Source organism: Crocodylus porosus, unplaced genomic scaffold, assembly GCF_001723895.1.
Source record: "Crocodylus porosus isolate Cpor-Errol unplaced genomic scaffold, CroPor_comp1, whole genome shotgun sequence".
NCBI classification, from domain to species: Eukaryota; Metazoa; Chordata; order Crocodylia; family Crocodylidae; genus Crocodylus; species Crocodylus porosus.
Genome location: NW_017728931.1, coordinates 132,094,447 through 132,113,709, shown reverse-complemented (window position 1 = coordinate 132,113,709; position 19,263 = coordinate 132,094,447). Strand labels below are relative to the sequence as shown.

Here is a 19,263-nt window from a genome sequence, read left to right as displayed (position 1 = left end):
GCTTATCTTGCTGGGATCCTATGACCCCAGCTGACTTCCTGCCCTTTGGGCAGGGGGCTGGACTCGATGATCTCCTGAGGTCCCTTCCAGCCCTGATGTCTATGAAATCTATGAAATATCTTTCCTAGGTTGATGGGGGTGGGGAGGAATTAGAAATGTGCCTAATATTGTGGGAACATCAAGACTGTGTTAATAAAAGCCACTATGTACTCCCTTGCATGACAGTACCCACCTCTGAGGACCGTTGTCATGCCTCCAGCCACTCTGGCCTCACAGGCTACTGCCTGATTGGCCACACATTGTTGGAAAGTAAATGTAGACTGGGGAGGCTGCCCTCAGAGTACCAGAATGCTCCTGGGGAGCATCCTTTTGCCCTGCTTATCATTGGGCGGCCTTGTCTGCGCCCAGTCTCTACCCTGAGCAAGGCATTGCTCTTCTTGACTGGCCTCAGCCATGGCACTCTCCCAATCTCTCTCTCTACCAAGCCCCCTTAGCCTTGCGTTCATCCACTGGGCCAGGCCCTGAGCCTAGTAACTAAAAACACTTATGGTGCCTACAGATGAGCAGCAAGGCTGCTCCAAGGTGCTGTAATTACAGCATGTCGGAGCAGACTTGATTAATCGATGAACCAAGTCTTCGATAACAAGTCATGGTAATGACCATGCTCCAGCAGCCTCCAGCATCTCATATATCAGCGTCCCTGCAATTCAAAATGGCAGCAGAGTAGCTTTATCTAAAACTCGTTCAAGCTTTAGAAAAAGCGCCCCTGCTGCCATTTTGAAGCATGGGGACGCTGATGCATAAGATGCTCTGGGCGCTTTAATTCAAGTGGCTCTTGGAGCATTTCTAATTGATGTGCTCCGCCTTCCCCACTCTCCCGGAGCACCTATATAAATACCCTTAGAGCCTCAGGCTTTTCAGGGCTGCCTGTCCCTGTAAAGCCAAACTATCAACAGCACCTTCTTCAGGGCATCCCTTTGTGGCCTCTTACCTCCCATACAGCAGGTAAAATGGTCAATATAAACACTTCACCAAAAATAACCAACCCACCTGTGTACACTCACCACAGAGAAGATCCTTCCCAATCCCTACCAGCCCCCTGGGGTACCTTATCCCCCTAGACATCCCTTTATTCATCCTGTTCTCCAGGGAGCTCTTCTCCCCACGACTCTCAGGACCAGAATGAGTACCTCGCACTGGAGCCAAGCCTATATACCTACTAATTCCTCCTCCTTTCCTGTTAGTCTGATAAAAAAATCTTTGGATAACAATTTGAATGAAGACCATGAATATAGTTCCAAAGACTACCTCTAATACCCCCAACCCTCCTCTTAGGAAACATAAAGATTCCAATAGATCTGGGGAAAAAAAATCCGACAATGTTTTAATCAGAAAATGCTGTTTTGTTGAAATCAGATTTGCTGCAGGGACATATTGATTTCCACATTTAAAATAAAGGAAAAAGGCATTTCACTGACATTCAAATAATCTATGTTATAATTTTTGGAACATAATATTGTAATTTGTAAAATTTGAAGTGATTTTCCATTTAGGATTTTTATTTAATTAAAATATGACAAAAATTGAAAAAAAAAAAATCTTTAGAACAAGACTCAAACCAGATCTTGAAATGGCTGCATTTCTTGGAAAAATGCACGTTTTGGGGTTTGGACGGCTATAGTTTCTACTTCAATCTTCTAGTTAAAACCCTGCCCCTCTGAAGCTTTAGGTTGATCTCTTATAACTCTGACTGGTATGTGCTGGTGCGTGAATATTTTACCCATGTGCGACTACTTCCATCACCTGATTAGTACTGTACACATTGTATATCCGTAATTCAGAAGAAGTCCATACTTTGCTTAGAAGTACAACATTTCCATGTAAAGCAATAGCTGGTGTATCTTGTTGCTTAGCTGTGCATTAACAATGAAAAGCAGCTGTTTGTAAAGGGCGCTGGAGATCACAAAGTGTAAGACACTTTTAGCAAATGACAGGCCCTTGCTTAAGTGATGCACACAATTTAGGGGAAACAAATGTCCAAAGACTTACTCTGTAGTCACTTGACGTCACATAAAATATGGGGAGGAAGGCCAGCCAAATGATGCATGTTGTGTACATTGTAAAACCGATAAACTTGGCTTCGTTGAAGTTCTCTGGGCACTTCCTTGTTTTGAAGGCATACACAGTGCACAAGACTACAAGGATTACATCGTACGTTAAGGAGATTAACATACTGGAATCTTTGACATTGCATTTCAATATGACAGTCTCCCTTTTCTCGGGAAGAGTGTACCGTCTGGTGCCAGGGGACTCCAGTATGAGCCACACTGACACCACCACAATCTGTACCAAGATGAGGCTCAGGCAGATGAAGACCTGAGAACTGGGGCTGATGAATTTAGGCCTCTGAGCACCATTCTTTACACCGTTAAATATTCTGGCTATGCAGTTCGTTTTTGTCAGCAGGGCAGAATAGCAAACAGCAAAGGAACTTCCCAGCCCCAAGCGACGCAGGGTGCAAATGGCTGGTGAAGGCTTAGCTATGAAGAAGAAGGTCATGCTGTAGGAGAGGAACACCCCAAAAAGTAATATATAGCATAGTTCACGACCAGAGGCTTTGACCAGAGGAGTGTTGTTATGCTTGATAAAGACAGCTACAACCATGAAGGTACAAATAAAGCCCAAACATGCAATGGTAACAGGACCTATTGCCCAGGCATCTTCCCACTTGATATAGTCTTCTGGTAGGTCATAACAGGCAGTCAGGTCAGCAGTGGGCCATTTCCCAGGGCCACAGTCTGCACAGGTAAATTCATCAGACAAGTATTCAAAGGTCTCACAGGGAATGCAGATCCAACAGCAGACGTCTCCTGGCTGCATGTTCTTCATCTCATTAGGAGCACAGGGGTCACTACACTGGGAAATGGGGACTGAACTTCTGGACCACTGAATTGAGTCTACATCGAGTGACAAGGTTTCTGCCCAGTGACCAACCTTCACATAGGAGTATCTGCCCCCTGTGTACTGGAAATTGAACACGTTGTATCTGCCCATGCCATCTCCATAAGCATCAAACTTGACCATGCTGTCTGCAGCACTGGAAGGATTGAATGGAGCTGTGGAAAACAGAAAGAGAGGAAATTTAGCATGACCCCCAAGTCATTTCCTGTTCCGTTTCCTGGCATATATATCAGAGAAGACTGGCAGCCTTTTAGACAATTTACAATGAGCAAGGTATTTTGAGCCAAAACATCAACTGAGAAATTTTCCTTTGGGTAGCGGCTCTTGCTTAAGGAACAGCTAATAAAGAATATCCCAATGATATGGACATCAAGGTCAGCTCTGAGATTTTATTATATGTCTAGAGAAAGCAATGTTTCTAGTGAAAAGAGGCATGAACTTTCAATGGTAATGGCCTACGACAGTATATTTCCAGCTCTTTCTTGCAGTGGAGGTGATGATGATGATGATTCTGTGTTACAAGCTGGTCTAAAGTATTGAAGCAATCAATGCACATGGGTCACCAGGCTAAAACTACACCAGGACCCATGCTGTCTGAATTGCACAGTACTTTATGAGAGACATCTTTTTTCTCCACCCCAATTTCTTGATATAAAAATATGTCTTTCTCAAGGACGTCTCTAAAGATCCTTTTTAGCCCATGAACTAAGACATACTGGCCTAGAAGCAGTTTGCATTTGGCAGTTCTTTCCAACGTGCATTTGAAATATGTCAATAGTCTGACTCATCTCTACCTCTGCATTTAAGGATCGAAAAATGTGGTATTATCACTGAAAGATTCTTTTACCTAAATTTACAACAGCATCTCAAATTTGATTAAAAAAAAGATTCCTCAGTTTCATGCCCATTATAACTCTACACAAAGTGGGTCACATCCTTCACTTGTGTAAATAGGTTTATTAAAACCAATGGACCTATGGTTTGTTACCTAGGCTGTAGATGTCACCAAATAGTTTTGAAGTATGCTTGATTTGTGTTGATGACAAAAATGACCTCAACTACCAGAACTCACATTTAATGTCTTTGCATAGAATACGCTATTTCTTGGCTATCTGCTACTGTGTTATTTGGAAGTATGCACGAACAATTACCATTTCTGATTTTTCTTTATTGTTTACCTTGAACATAAATGATTTAACAAATAAATTAATTATGAAGCAATGCTTTGGATGTCGTATATTCTAATGCAAAATTTGTTAAAGAGATGAGTCCTGCTCAAAATCACGTTTCACCTGGGTGTGTGTTTCCAGTGACCTTAGAGGCAAAACATGGTATTTACCACCCCTGTCCCCTATGCTGAGCCCCTCCTCATGTGAAAGGGCCTCATCTCGCATGGTTTGGATAAAGACAGGAGGAAAGTGCCCTCATGGCTTGTGCATGAAAGAAGGCCATCAAATAGGATGGCAAATATAAGCATGCCTACTCCTGGAAAAGTAGCTAGACTACTGCACTTTGCTTTAAAACACTGAACATACTGGAAAAGTTTTAATGAAAAGACAGGAAGGTAATTTCATCCACAACATTCAAATTCCTGTGGTATCACCACTATGTGCATAATCCTGACCCTTCAAATTTCCCATTGTCCTGAAGGAAAGGGTATTGGTTTTGACAGGTGCTCATTGTTATTCAGTGGAATTCACCCTGCAGGACAGAAAGGATTTTAGCTGGTCAGATCTGTAAGAAGCAGTTGGGAGCTTGACAGTCTCAAATAAAGTTGAATATAGGATTATTTTTTAAGGGTTTGATTGAGGGTATGATGTACAGTAATTATAAATTCCTCAACCATTTCCTGCCTTGTCTTTTTATGTGCTTCTTCGTCTGCCCTAAAATGTTAGGTATCCATCATACTTTGGTCGGGTGTATTGATTTTTTTACATTGCTCTTGTGTTAAGTTGCCCAGCATGGACTGTTTTGGTCCCACACCTCAGTGGGAGAATAGATAAAAACACACAGGCTGGAACTGTGACCTTCTACGGGGAATCAATAGTGTAGCACTTTAGACTGCTAAAACTCTGGAGAGTTTCATTTTTTCCTCATGCAGAGGGAATGAAGAATTATTAAAAATGTAAGAGGAAATTGTATTTACCATGTGATTTATTGTACAGCTTGCTGTAGCACACAAGGTGAACAGCATCACTGGCAGGAACCAGAAGTGTTTTTACCACTGCTAGGCAATAAAAGCGTTTTCGATCCTAGTGTCTCTGGTTATGGAAGTGGTTCCATTGTCACTGCTGGAACAAATCATGTCCCCCTCCCCAGCCTCATGTTGCAACTGCATCACAGGTTTGATTATATCAGCCTCTTATGAACATGAACAGTGCCATATAAAGATGCAGTTGCTCCCTCTGGCTTGCAATCTGTTTCCTTTTAGAGTTCATGCAGGTAGTGGATGTTATTTTTCAGACAACCCAGAGCACAATTCTGGGACCTTGAAGCATGTGCGACAGCTCCTTGCTCTGCAGCTACGCCCTCTGATTTCATTTGAAAAAATGATGACTTTGGGTGGAGGCCCAAACAACAGGGTAGTGAATAAACTGCCCCTGCCTAAGAGGAAAGAGGTTGTGAGTTGGTGGGACACGTCCTCTCTTTGTCCTGAGGAGCGGCAGGGCACTAGTTATTCACTATGGATCTATCCCAGCTGCAAATTACTCAGCAGTGCCGGCTGGCAGAGTGCGGGGCTCACATCCAGGACTCTTTCCATCCCTGGCCCTTCAGCAGTCTCTGCCCAGTCACCTTTTTACCCCGGCTGTAAGCAGGTATGTGAGGCAGCTACATCCAAGGCCCAGGTAACCCATGAAGTTATACCTTCATGACGAGATTTCTAATTCTCTGCTGTTCACCTCTGTAGGCATGTAGCTCCTGTCAAAATCTAGCCCAATGATATCCCTTGCAGAATAAAGGTGGCAAAACCATCCCGAGAATTGCCTGTGCTCCCAGGAACAAGATGGTCTCCATGACTCAAGCAGTTACAGTTAAATGTAAGTCAACAGGAAGGAAAATTAAACCAGTTCCTTCCCCCTCCACCAACACACTTTCCCAGCCGGGAGCAGCTTTAAAATAAAATCATAATGCTGCACTTAACAACTCTTCAATAATGTGTTGTCGTCCTTACCACTGTCTTACTTCAGTATTCATGTGGAAGCTTTTAGTACCCGTTCAGTTTTAGCAGCCTGTTTATTCACCCAGCTTCCGTGAAAGTTGGGCGAAATCCTGCAAAATGCCGGGTATCTGCAACTCCTATTGAGGTGAGCCTCAGGTGAGCAACTGTTCTCAAGGGCTGAGAATAATGTCACCTATTTGACTCAAGGCAGGTGATTATACAACCAGTAACATGCTTGAGGCTAGGTGCATGCTTAGCTGACTAAAGGTTAAAATTATCAGCACCTTGCAGTATCAAGCCCGAGGCCTGCCATGTGGCTAGAAATGGGATTAACAACATTAAAGAATACGTTTTAAATGTGTATCTAAATACTTCCAATCAGCCACGGATTTAGACAGCCTGATGCATTGTTAAACAGCCTAGCGAAGGGGAAGCCCCCTCTTCTATAAGTATCTATGCTGGTGCTTAACTTGAAACCTGCATCTGGTTGACTTTCTTGGAGCCATTCTCCTGCTTAAAGGTAAGTGCGTAGAAAAGTGCTTGCCAGGTAGTTTGTAAACATCATTCATTTTCTTTCCTTGCACCTAGTTACAGACAGACAGATCAATGCTATTTTAGTGGAGGTTGATGGAGAAAAATAAATTACGGTCCTTTGGATAAGGGAGTGAGTCACTGAATAAAATGTTTAATTCAATGTGAATATGGAAAATGTGAGACTACAAATGGATCCATTGGATGGTCTATGTTATTTATATTTTATTTTTTTATTTATATATATATATATATATATAAAAATAGCATCAGCAGGTATATTTATAATAGACCACCATATAGATTTCATAGATTTCATAGACATCAGAGATGAAAGAGACTTCAGAAGATCATCGAGTCCAGCCCCCCGCCCCAGGGGCAGGAAGTCAGCAGGGGTCATAGGATCCCAGCAAGATAGATATCCAAATGTCTCTTGAAGGCGTTCAAAGTGGGTGCTTGAACCACCATTGGCAGCAGTCTATTCCAAACCTTGGGGGCTTGGACAGTGAAGCAGTTCTTCCTTATGTCCAGCCTGAAACAGTCGCAGAGAAGTTTGTGATCATTCGATCTTGTCATCCCTTGGGGCGCTTTGGTGAATAGACATTCCCCTAGGTCCTGATGGTCACCACTAATAAACTTATAGGTGGCTGCCAGATCACCCCTGAGCCTGCGCTTTTCCAGACTGAAAAGTCCTATGGCTCTCAGCCTGTCGTTGTAAGGTCTGTTTTCCTGACCTCTGATCATGTGCGTGGCTCTTCTCTGGACTCTCTCAAGCTTCTCCACATCCTTTTTCAGTTGTGGAGCCCAAAACTGGACTCAGTACTCCAGCTGTGGCCTTACTAAGGCCGAGTACAGTGGGAGAATGACGTCCCGGGATTTGCTCGAGAAGCATCTATGGATGTAGGCCAGGGTTTTGCTTGCTTTACCAGCTGCAGCATCGCATTGCAGGCTCATGTTCATCTCGTGGTCAATCATGACCCCCAAGTCCTTTTCATCCATAGTGCTAGCCAGTGTAGCACTGCCGAGCCTACAAGGATGCTGCAGGTTTTTCCTCCCAAGGTGGAGAACCTTGCATTTTTCGGTGTTAAACACTATCAGGTTCTTGTCTGCCCATTTCATGAGCCTGTCAAGATCTGCCTGGATCACCCTCCTGTCCGCAGGTGTGGACGCTTTACCCCAAAGTATGGTGTCACCAGCTAACTTGGCCAGCCTGCTGCTGACACCAATGTCAACATCATTGATGAAGATATTAAAAAGTAAAGGCCCTAGGACAGAGACTCGAGGGACCCCACTGGTCACAGGGCACCATGACGATTGACTTCTATCAACCAGCACCCTCTGGATCCTGCTGCGGAGACAATTCCCCAGCCAGAGGATCGTGGTGAGGTCGCAGTTAACCAGTTTTGCCAAGAGGTGATCATGGGATACCAGATCAAAGGCTTTTTTAAAGGCAAGATATATGACATCAATCTCTTCTCCCTTATCCAGGTGATAGGTCACCTGGTTGTAAAAGGAAATGAGATAGGTCAAGCAAGACCTACCTGGAAGAAACCCATGCTAGCTATCCCTCAGGATATTGCCATCAGCTAGCCTGCATAGGATGGCCTCTTTGATAATCCCCAGGATAGAGGTCAGGCTGATGGGCCTGTAGTTAGCCGGATCCACTTTCCTCCCTATCTTGAAGATAGGCGCCACGTTGGCCTTCCTCCAGTCGTCGGGCACTTCACCAGAGCACCAGGAGTTTTCAAAGATCTGTGCCAGAGGCTGGGCTATGATGCTCGCCAGCTCCTTGAGTACCCTGGGGTGTGTGTGTGTGTAATATATATTATGTGTATAGTATATATATATTATACACACACACACATGCATGCATACATACATACATACATATAAACATATATATGTGTGTCTGTGTGCATATATTATATATATGTATATAATATATGCAGACATACACAGATACATAGATACATACGTGTGTGTGTGTATGTGTGTGTGTGTGTGTATATATATATGTATATATATAAAAATCACTGAAGCATTTTTCACCTAGTATTCATCTCCATATCTTAGCTGACGTAGCAGCACACAACTCATGCTGTTTCAAAGAAGAGGATCTCATATTAACAGAAAGAAATTAAAGGGCAAGAATGCATGATGAACATAAAATAGACATTTATTCTATAAAATAAAAGGAATAATTTTTGAATGGAGCAGCAGTTTTTCCTAGAGAGGAAATGCCAGGCCATCTGACTTACTCACTGAGTAGGTATTTTACTTTTTTTTTAATTTCAGCTTTAGAACTAAATTGGAAAGTTAATTTTTATTTAAACCACACTCTATAAAATAGGTGTTTATAAAAGTATTAGCTTCTTACTGTAACTAATCTCTTTGAATGTGTCGCCGTGGCAGAGTGAAAATGACTCTCTTTGGAGCAATGTCCTGGAATACATCTGTGCCAAATGCTTTATGTACTCAGTTACATCAGTGGAGAGGGTAGTGAATTAAAGTAAAATCTATGAAATAAATAAACTAACAAAACAGTGCACAATTTAAAGCAATTTAGAGAGGAAGACAAGCTCTGATTACTACACTGCCAAATTAACAGGATACCAGCAACAGACATCCCAAGACGAGGGCTATTTAGTTTACTGTACACAGTGCTTTCTCTAGCCTTGTGGCTAAGTGATGCATGTCTGTGTCCTAAAGTCAATGATGCTAAACTAGTAGAACTGAGCGAGAGGTTTACAGAGTCTATGCGTACGGAGGATGCAGATCCTCCTCCGAACCGGCTGCTTGATCATCAACCCTGGCTCAGGCTGGGAGGGGCCGAGGACGAGCTCTTTCAGGTACAGCCAGCACTGCAGTAGGAGAGCCCAATGTTATGTATATTTTATTAGCTTCCATGGGGTAATAAAGTAAAATAATATTGAACAGTTCGTATTTGGTGAGTCACTTCCATGTGTTTCCTTCTGCCTGCCCGGGGATGTAAACGGCTAACATAAAGACATTGTGTGTCTCCAGAAATTCTGGGGAAGGGGCAACTCTCAGACCAGGTGAGTGACTTGTTTTCCAAGTGTGAAGATGACAGAACCCAAAAGACGCTGAAATTACCATCTATTGAATATTGTGGAGGAGCAGGTAGTTATGATGCTGATGTTGCTAGGGACAAACGATGCAAGCAGATTCAGGAGCAAAATGCTGGTTGTAAAATTTACATGATGAGGAAATTCAAGCAAGCTTAGGTTAAAAGCAGATCTTGTGTGTTGCACTGAAAGATGATTAGTTCCACACACAGGGTAAATGAGGTGGAGAAACTTCCAAAGTGGGTAGGAAGACAGTGGAAGAGAAAAATATTTAAATTTATTAGGCACTGGGGGGACGTTTCTGAGAACTAACATCCTAAAGGAGAGAGATGACTTTCATTCTGACCAGTTTAGAGTGAGCTGTTACACTTTGCTTATGTGGAAGCACTAATCTTGTTGCAACAGGGATGTAGGTATTTGGGCACGTGTTTGACCCTGGATGGAATTGAACTGTAACCTTAGAGAAAATAACTTTTGTAGCATTGCCTTTTGGAAATAATAGCAGACATGCCTCAATCTGAGATGGTTCTTTGTATTATATAACTCAACAGCTGCTCTGTGTTTGCAGAATGTAATTTCCCAAAGCATGGTGTGGACTAGAGACACAACTCAGTAGTCAGAGGTTGCTCATTAATAACATGCTTCAGTGACAGCTTGGCATTTTCTCAGCCCAGCTGTTTCCTAAACCGCAGGCTTCCTTGTGATTCGCAAACAGTGTAAGAGTGCATTCTGCGCGTATTAACACTACCTCCCCCTGTTTTCTACTGGCTCCACTGGTCTTTAGTAAGTGCACCGCACGAAGCTAATCTGGGAGTGTAAAGGTAGAGACTTAGATCCATGCCGTGCTGAAGTTCCTGCCAAGTTCTGTAAAACCCCATTAGTCTCACTAGATGGCACTGCAAAAACTACCAACAAATAATGTGAGAGGGAAACAAGATACTTGTTCACGCCACTAAGTAAAATGAAAGTTGTACTTCTGTTAGTTCTCCCACCCAGTTTCAGAGATCTGCTTATTATACCTTATGAAAGCATTGGAAAGAAAGATCCTCGGTAATATAACAACACTTTACATAGTGTTGCCCAGGGGCCTCATACTATGGTGGGACCTGATCTGGAAGCACAAGGCTCAAGGAGTTTAGCTTTTAACTTTATTCTGACTGAGCTAGAAGCAGGTTTCTAAGGTTGATGTGATTTACTTCTACCTTGATAATATTTCGACTGTCATAGAGCAGAGATTCTCAAACTGTGGTCTGTGGACCACGGCTGGTCCGCGAGCTCCATCCAGGTGGTCCGCAGAAAGGCTGTGGAACAATCGAGAACATCTGTACTTGTAAGGTAAGACTACTGATATTAAAATATGAGTTGTGTGGTTTGATTTGTAGAACAAAAAAAAGTTTAAGTGGTCTGCCGAGACCCTCAGCTATTTTCAAGTGGTCTGCGAAAAAAAAAATTTGAGAACCACTGGTGTAGAGATCTGATTGGGAACTCATTTCCACTTGATCTACTCCCCTTCCTACCCTTGAGAGCAACTTCATGAATCTGTGGATCCTTGCAGGATCATCCATGGCGAGACAGGTGGGAAAGCTGTATCTAGCCTAGTTCCCTAGAGTATGCCTACACGGTGTCCCTGGTGGGTCCAGAAATAGAGGGTCAGGTGCCCTACCCTCCTACTCCCACTCACATTCTCTAAACCTGTCAATATGGCCATAAGGCCACTCTAGAGATAACGCCTGTGGCTGCTCTCAAGAGCATTGGACAGATGGGACTCGGAGTGGTTTCACTGCTGCATTTTTTAATTTGGCACATGTGAGTGGCAGTGTGTGATGGTGTGTATTCAAGAGCGCCTGTCCCTGGACATGCCAGGGCTCCAGTGCTCCCATGCCTCAAAAGTAGACATCTGCAGCTGCAGACCAAAGTGACTGTAACTTTTATGAGCTGTCTGCAGTACACGCAAAAAGCAATGTTCTCTAGCAACTTGGCCAGCAGACAACTCCATTGGAAAGAACGTGGCAGTAGCTGCCCCTCCTAGCAAGATTATGGGAATCCTTAAAAGAGGAAGCATAGCTCCATACAAGTATGTAAAACATCTGAATATATGGAAAACTCAATAACCACTTCTGCAGTGAGGAGTTTGCCGGACAACAGTGTTTTCTGTTCCATCATGTGTTGGCCTCTTGCATGCATGGTCCTTGGGGCTTTTGTGGTTGGGAAAACATTAGCTGGTTGCTACGTGACAACCCCTCACCATGGAAATCTTTTTCTGATCAAGTGCTTCCTACTCTGAACTTTTTGAAATGCACAGGTGGACCTCTCATTCACTGAGGAATTTTCAGGTTGAAACAGGGAAAATAGAAGACGTGTAGGGCCAGTTTCAGCATGATACCTGAGGCACCTTAAATGGGACTTTGGTGGAATGTAAGTCATGAATATCAGTTGATGGCTCCAGCATAGGCAATTAAATTCATTCAGTGCCTGCATTTCAGACCTCGAGGATCTTTAGGCACCTATGTTTTGACTTTTGTGCCTAACTCCTACCTATGGCCATAATCCACATCTATGTGTGTCTGTAAACCACATCCAACATCCAAGACAGAGCAGCACCTAACTCCACCAAAGTCCCTAGAGGGGTTGGTCTGTTTGGCACTCCAAGCACACGCTGAAAGCACTGAATTCAGCACCCAGTGCAGCACAGGGGAAGAAGAAGACCTGGGCTCTGATCATTGCTCCCGGGATTATTTCTAATGTCAAATGCATGAACAGTTCAGAGAACTCAGGGTTCCTCCTCCAAACTGTGTATCCTAAGCACTAACCTTCAGGATCATATTCCTTCTGGCCCCATGACTCTTTTTATTCTAGGTTGCCCAGAGGCAAGGTTGAACAGGAAGGGCAGAGGGTGCACCAGCCCAGATTGTTCTCAGCCTGGTTCGTCAGGCATTTTCCTGGGAGGTGGAAGATGAGGGTGTGAATTCTGTCAGGCTGAGGAAGGCCTTTAGTGATGGTATATAAAGCTGAGCACTACCGTCATCACCACCACAAAATGTACCTAGACTCAGAAGAGTACTTGCGGTTTATGATTCCTTGTGCAGTACTCGCTCGGGGACTGAAGATCCAAAAAGGGGCAGGAATTCAGAGACACCTTTGTGCTCAGCATTTCCTATTGACTAGGTCTTAGGCTCAGTGTCTGGGTTTGCTGAATTTCCCACTGGAGGTGCTCAGTTCCCCCTATAGACTGTATTTGGATGCTAAGACCTAAATTTTCAGTGCTGTGATGAGTAATCTGGAGATGCCTAAGAGACCTCTCTGGATCATTAAGATCATTGATAAAGATTAAGGTTTTTGTGAAATATCTCCTAGTGTCTTAAAATTGAACTTGCATTAATATATGGTCTTACCTAAGGCACCAAGCATATATCAAATGCATCTTAGTCTTATTCTATCTAAATTATTCTGTTTAACTGGTAGTTGATAAGCTGCATGAACCCATTGCAAGACTTCAACGTCAATGCATTTGGATTGACATCAGGCTTTTAATTTAAGATTGTTCACTTTGACACAAAAGGCAGCAGGAAAGCAAGGTAATTTATACTAGCAATCAAGTTGTAATTACAAAGGAAATTAAAGCATGACTTTAAACAGCCTAACTCCTCCCTCAGGCCAACTTGTTATTTTGTAAACATAAGCAAGGGGAACCCAATCCCATTAGGAAGAATTATGGCCCTTGTTAGGGTGACAGCTTGAAACCTCAGAGGGGAAAAGTGTAGATTTGGGTTGATTTCAGAATCCTATGAGACTTTTTAGCCCTGTGAATAAATGAGTTTGATGGTGACCTTTCTTGGCAATTCCTGAATGTTAATGTTGTTTAAAGAGGGCTACATTTTATGTCCGGCCAAATGAAAGGAGTATGAATCCCGTTTACACGCTCGCTAGACCTTTGGAGACAGGACATACCTATTTGCTCCTCCCCCCAGTGTAAGTAGTTTAGACGTTTGTGTGGGGGGAATAAATAGAAGCTCAGCCTCAGCCCCACATCATGTGCTGAGTGGTGTAGCTCCCCTGGCTAGTGTATGTTGGATTTACTGCTTGCATAAATTATGGTAAATCTGGCAAATATCCCTCTAAGCAGGAAAGGACCTATGGGCCTAGACATGCAACAATTCAACACCAGTGTTCTTTACATTGGTTTTGTATACTGATGGAAATGACATGAGGATCCAGAGCAGATGGATGATGAATTGTCCTGGGATAGTTTCCATCTCAGATACTACTACAATGCTACTCCATTGTTAGGTGGAGTGGAAACATCCTTGTATTCAGGGGACAACTACCCGGAACAACTACAAACACACAATACCTATACAGATATAACTTATTCCAAGATATTTTACTCTGCTCTTTACTCCAGGGTTACTCTACACTGGATCCTCATATGTTATAGCCTTGTAAGTGTTAACGTGTGTGTGCGCTCTTTTTTTCATAACCCAGTATAAAGGGCAGTTTATGTTGTATATCCAGGTTCTCAGAGGCACATTTTCGAGGCACTATACCTTTCAGGGCTGTCCTTGCAGTGCTGCAGTTTATGTTTCATCTCTTGCTCTATTAAAACCTATGCACAAATGGCATTTGCTCTTGGGTGAGGATTGGTTGGGGGTTGAATCATTATCACGTTTTTTTTTCCCAGTTCTTAATCTGTGCCTCTGGGGATAAACCTGAAGGGAATTTGAATAAACTCAGGAATTAAGATATTGCAAGATGACGGTTAAAACGTTTTCTCCTGTGTGGGGACCTGGAGGATTAGAAAGGTGTTTCCAGAGAGTGCTCTAAAATGTATTTAATTAGATAGCTCATACCTTAGAGAGTGGAACCAAATGAACCTTGAAATAGACCCTCTGTCTGTTATTGTCTAATTGACTTGATATGCAAAAGCTCCTAAATCTGAATAGATGTGGATTTAATTACTTATACTGCAATACTATTATTTAGCTTTTTATGAAACTATCAAAAATTTCTAAGCAATCACCATGTAAATTGATAATCAGCAGGCTGTTTACAAAGTGAAATCGTGCTTCCAACAGGAAAATAAAGTCCTGGTGTAGTGCAGTCCCTGCAAAACAACTGAAGCTTGAATTTACTGAGCCATCTGTGAAAAGAGTTACTGAATGCTTCAGAGTTTGAATGTATTAATGCTATATGCGTTGTGTGTATACCTCATGGAAAGAGGGAATAGACTTGTTAAGAGGGAGAAGACTGTGCATTTGCACATCAATTACAGTGCTTGAAACAGTGAATGTAATAGGGGTGTGCAAAGCAGGCCTATTCGATTCGGATTTGGATTCAGCCTGAATCAGAGACAGTGTTTTGATTTGTTGATTCGGATCACTGTCCCTGATTTGTTCAGCTGAATCCGAATCTGAAGATTTGATGCGAAGATTTGATGCTGATTCAGAGAATCAGTGATTCAGACATAGACACAGCTTTAAAACGTTTTTCTACATACCTCAAGGTACCAGCATGGCTTGTGAACTTTGAGACACTGGGGTGGATGGAGTGTCCCACAGGAGCAGTGGGGTGGTGGGGGGTGGGGGCGGTCCTCCACATGCTCGGCAGTGAATCTGGAAGTGTTCCACAGTAACACCGGGGAGCACACGGGGGGGGTGGCCCACACCCCACAGCTTGGCGATCAGACCTGGAAGTGGACTGTGGAAGTGCTTCTGGTCCACTTCTGGGTCTGCTGCCAAGTGCACTGGGGAGCCCCCTGCGCTTCTGTGGGACACGGCATGCGTCCCAGCATGGCAGCGTTCATGAGCCGCCTGGTACCTTGAGGTACGTAGAAAAAACATTTAAAGCTGTGTCTGTGTCCGAATTGATGAATCTCTCCGAATCGATACGGAGGGTTCTGATTTGATTTGGATTCAGAGATTCAGCCACTGGATCTGGCCGAATCTCCACTGAATCGAATCAGTGACCGAAGGTTCACACAGCCCTCGTATGTAAGACTGGTGAAAAGGAAAGTTGGCTGGGTTTCACTTGGAAATGCAAATGGCTTAGTCGTCCCATAATTTTATCTCATGATGCTTACTAGAAAGCGAATGTGTTTGGGATGTGATTGGGATGTACATGCAAACACGCTGAGTCCAGATGGAGGAGGAAGGAGGTTCCAGTATAATGAAGTTCCAGTGGGGCACGTCAGGTCAATTTAAGTCAGGGGTGGGCAAAATGGCGAATATGGCTGGTGGCCAGATTTCATTTCCCAGCAGCCCTTGTCTGCATGGCTGGGGCCAGTTTCCATGGAGACCCCATTAGCAGCTGCACTGCGATAATGCAAGGGTGGGGGTTTCCAAGGAGACTGGCCCCAGCAGTGCTAGCAGAGTGCATGGCAGGGCAGGGAGCTGCTCTGCAGCAGCTGGGATCTTGCAGCAGTGGTCCAGACTCAGGGAAGAGTTGCAATCTACAGCCTGCATGGGCAGGGGCATGCAGACTGCGGATTGCAGGTCTGCCCCAGCTCCTTGCAGTGGTGATCTACTGCCAGCACGCCCCTGCCCAGAGCATGCAGACTGCCGATCATGACTCTGCTGATCATGACCATACTGCCACCACCACAGGATCCCAGCAGCTCTGGATCAGCTCGTCGCCCTGCGAGCACTGCTGGGGCTGGTCTCAATGGAAACCCCAGCTTTGCACTATCACAGTGCAGCTGCTGCTGGGGTCTCCAAAGAAACCAGCCCCAGCCATGTGGGCAGCAGCTGCTGGGAAATGGAGTCCATTGCCAGCTAGATCTGGCCCGCGGGCCAGACATTGTCCATCCCTGATTTAAGTACACATCAAGGGCAGAGCCAGGGGGCTGCAGTGGGGCATTTGCACTCCCCTTTAATACCTGGTTCATCCAGACTTTAAAATCAACTGCTTGAGATGGGCACCGAGATTCCTATACTGGCAGTGCTGAGAGAGTCAATTGATGTTCTGGTTCATTATCATCTCCCTGATTTCTGCTAAACTCTTTCCACTTCACAGGTGCTAATGACCCTCTATCCTTTTTAATGGTCTCAATCTTCCACTATTCAAACTATCCTTTCTTCTGCAATTTTGCCATCTGTTGGCCATTCCTGGTAATATCTTCATTACAGCCTTGTCGACTGGTTTTAGCTCTAGCTAGAAACCTTAATTCAGGTGTGGTAATATTAACTCAGATGTAGATTTTGTTTTGTGAATCTGAATGAGAGATGTACATTTAATTATAATGACTACAAGACTAATGTACGGTATGTTTTGAGTATATTGGCAATTTTTTCCTAGTATGTTGTATTTTTTAAAAAAATTATATACAATCTAGCAAATAAGTGCACACTCCAATACTTATTTTTGTTTTTTGCTTTGATCTTAAACTGAATAATGCAATGCTAGCCCCCTAGTATATTAGTAAAGCTTCTAGCTTCTTTTTAACTGGAGAAAAAATACGTCTTGTGTTATATGTGATGATGTGCCACATCATCTGCACCCCTGTTTTGAAAATCCTAGATCCACTCATGGTACGTGCTGCTAAGTCAAGTATCTTGCTAAGTCAGAGCCTGAGTGAGGGTATGTGTAGTCTATGGATTAATCTTTCTGTTAGTTGTAATTATGCAACACCTAGAAATTTACATCTAATAAAATGGGAGGTTAAGCTGTCATGCAGGGAAATATCTTATTAATTTCAAAATGCTGCATCAGCCAGTTTGTCGTGGTAGGCTACATGCACCGATAAGCAGTGACAGAAGGCAGATGAGATAAAGGATGACCATTGCTAGCTTTTAAGTTATTCACACATATCACACCCCAGCTGCAAGGTGACATGTCACCTCTCCCAGAAGCATCAGGGTTCACTGGAGTCTCTTATTCTACAAAATGCAAATTGCGTGTCCTATTAATATTTGCAAATTCCTCAGCTCTCAAGAATGGAAGATAAAGCACACAGCACAGCATTTTTTTTCAATGTTTTGCTCCAATGAGCCAGTTCAGCAACAGCAAGAGCAACCACTGGACCTCCAGGGAGAAAATGCAGAAAGAAAATGTTGATTTATTTCCCTACTTAAAGGTAGAAGCATAGACCCAGGAGAGACTGAGGGTGAAAAATGTTGTAGAAATCTTAGAAGGGCACTAAAACATAGTCACTAAAGCTTTCTGGTGCTAGACGTTTTTCTTTGGTAAAAAGTCCCTGAAGAGGATTTTTTGTTCATCAAGATGCTGGAATTCCATCTAAGAGACAGTCATTATCTCTTTATTGGAAATGTAGTTGGTCTTTGCAGACTGAAAGAATGAGCTAAAATGACTCCTCACTTAAAAAGAAGAGAATTCTGTTAAGTACTCACAGCCTCATTGTAATTACTCAGCACTGATGACAGGGGTTGGGATGGCAGAGGCACTAAGGCACGCGGTCGGCAGCCCAGAGGTCACAAGTCGAAGGCCATAGCAGAAGTGGCCATGTCAGATTCTAGTGAATCTGCAGATTTTGCTAAATCCCTTGTCATAAGGACTAGGACACAAGGAGGAAGAAAGGAAGTACTGATGATCTAATCCAGGGGTTGTCAACCAGGGGTATGCCCTGGGGGTACCTGGGGGTACTTGGGAAGGCCCTGAGGGGGTGCGTGGCATACTGCCACTGCACCACTTCCCATTCAGCAGCTGGGGCCCCCCTGTTCATTGACTGGCCCCCCTCGCTTTGTTCCACATCCAGAAGCGGGTGACTTTAGGAAGGCCAACTTTGATGTGCTCAGGGCATTAGTCAGGGAGGCACTCGGAGCCCAGGGTGTAGCTAGTATGGGGGTCCAGCAAAGGTGGTCCTTCCTCAAGGAGGGTATCCTTGGGGCACAGCAGGATGCAATTCCTCTGCGCAGGAAGGCGGGAAAAGGGTCTAAGAAACCTTCATGGCTGAGTGCGGATATCCAGGCTGGCCTGAGGGCAAAGAAAAAAGGGTACTGGCGGTGGAAGTAGGGGGCAGGGACAAAGGAGGAATACACCTCCCTGACCCGAGCTTGTAGGGATTTGGTAAGGAAGGCCAAAGCAGCACTGGCTCTTAGATTAGCTTTTGGGATTAGGGATAACAAAAAGTCCTTCTTCAAGTATATTGGTAGCAAGAAGAAGTCTCAGGGTAACATTGGACCCCTACGGGGTAGGGCAGGGCAGTTGGTGGTGGACGCACGAGAGAAGGCTGAACTCTTCAACAAGTTCTTTGCCTCCGTGTTCCTGTCTGCTGACAATGGGGTGCTCTTGGGTGACAGCGCAGAGAGGCCCGGGAAGGATGCGAGTCCCCCGATTGTTAGTTCAGACCTAGTTAAGGATTACCTGGAGGGCTTAGATGTGTCCAAGTCGGTGGGCCCGGATGACCTTCATCCACAGGTGCTGAGGGAATTGGCTGGTGTGATTGCGGAGCCATTGGCACGGCTGTTTGAGGACTCCTGGTGCTTGGGCCAAGTCCCTGAGGACTGGAAAAGGGCCAATGTGGTCCCTATTTTCAAGAAGGGGAGGAAGGAAGAGCCTGGCAGCTACAGGCCA

At 44.1% G+C, this 19,263-nt stretch overlaps 1 protein-coding gene across 1 annotated transcript in view; it reads right to left on the bottom strand.

Annotated features, from left to right (window-relative positions):
* The window catches only part of GRM3 (glutamate metabotropic receptor 3), a 154,584-nt gene that overhangs the window by 19,095 nt on the left and 116,226 nt on the right, over positions 1-19,263 (bottom strand). The window contains exon 4 of the mRNA XM_019543654.1: positions 2,050-3,116. Within this exon, the coding sequence (XP_019399199.1) occupies positions 2,050-3,116 (1,067 nt within the window). The remainder of the gene's footprint in view (positions 1-2,049; positions 3,117-19,263) is intronic.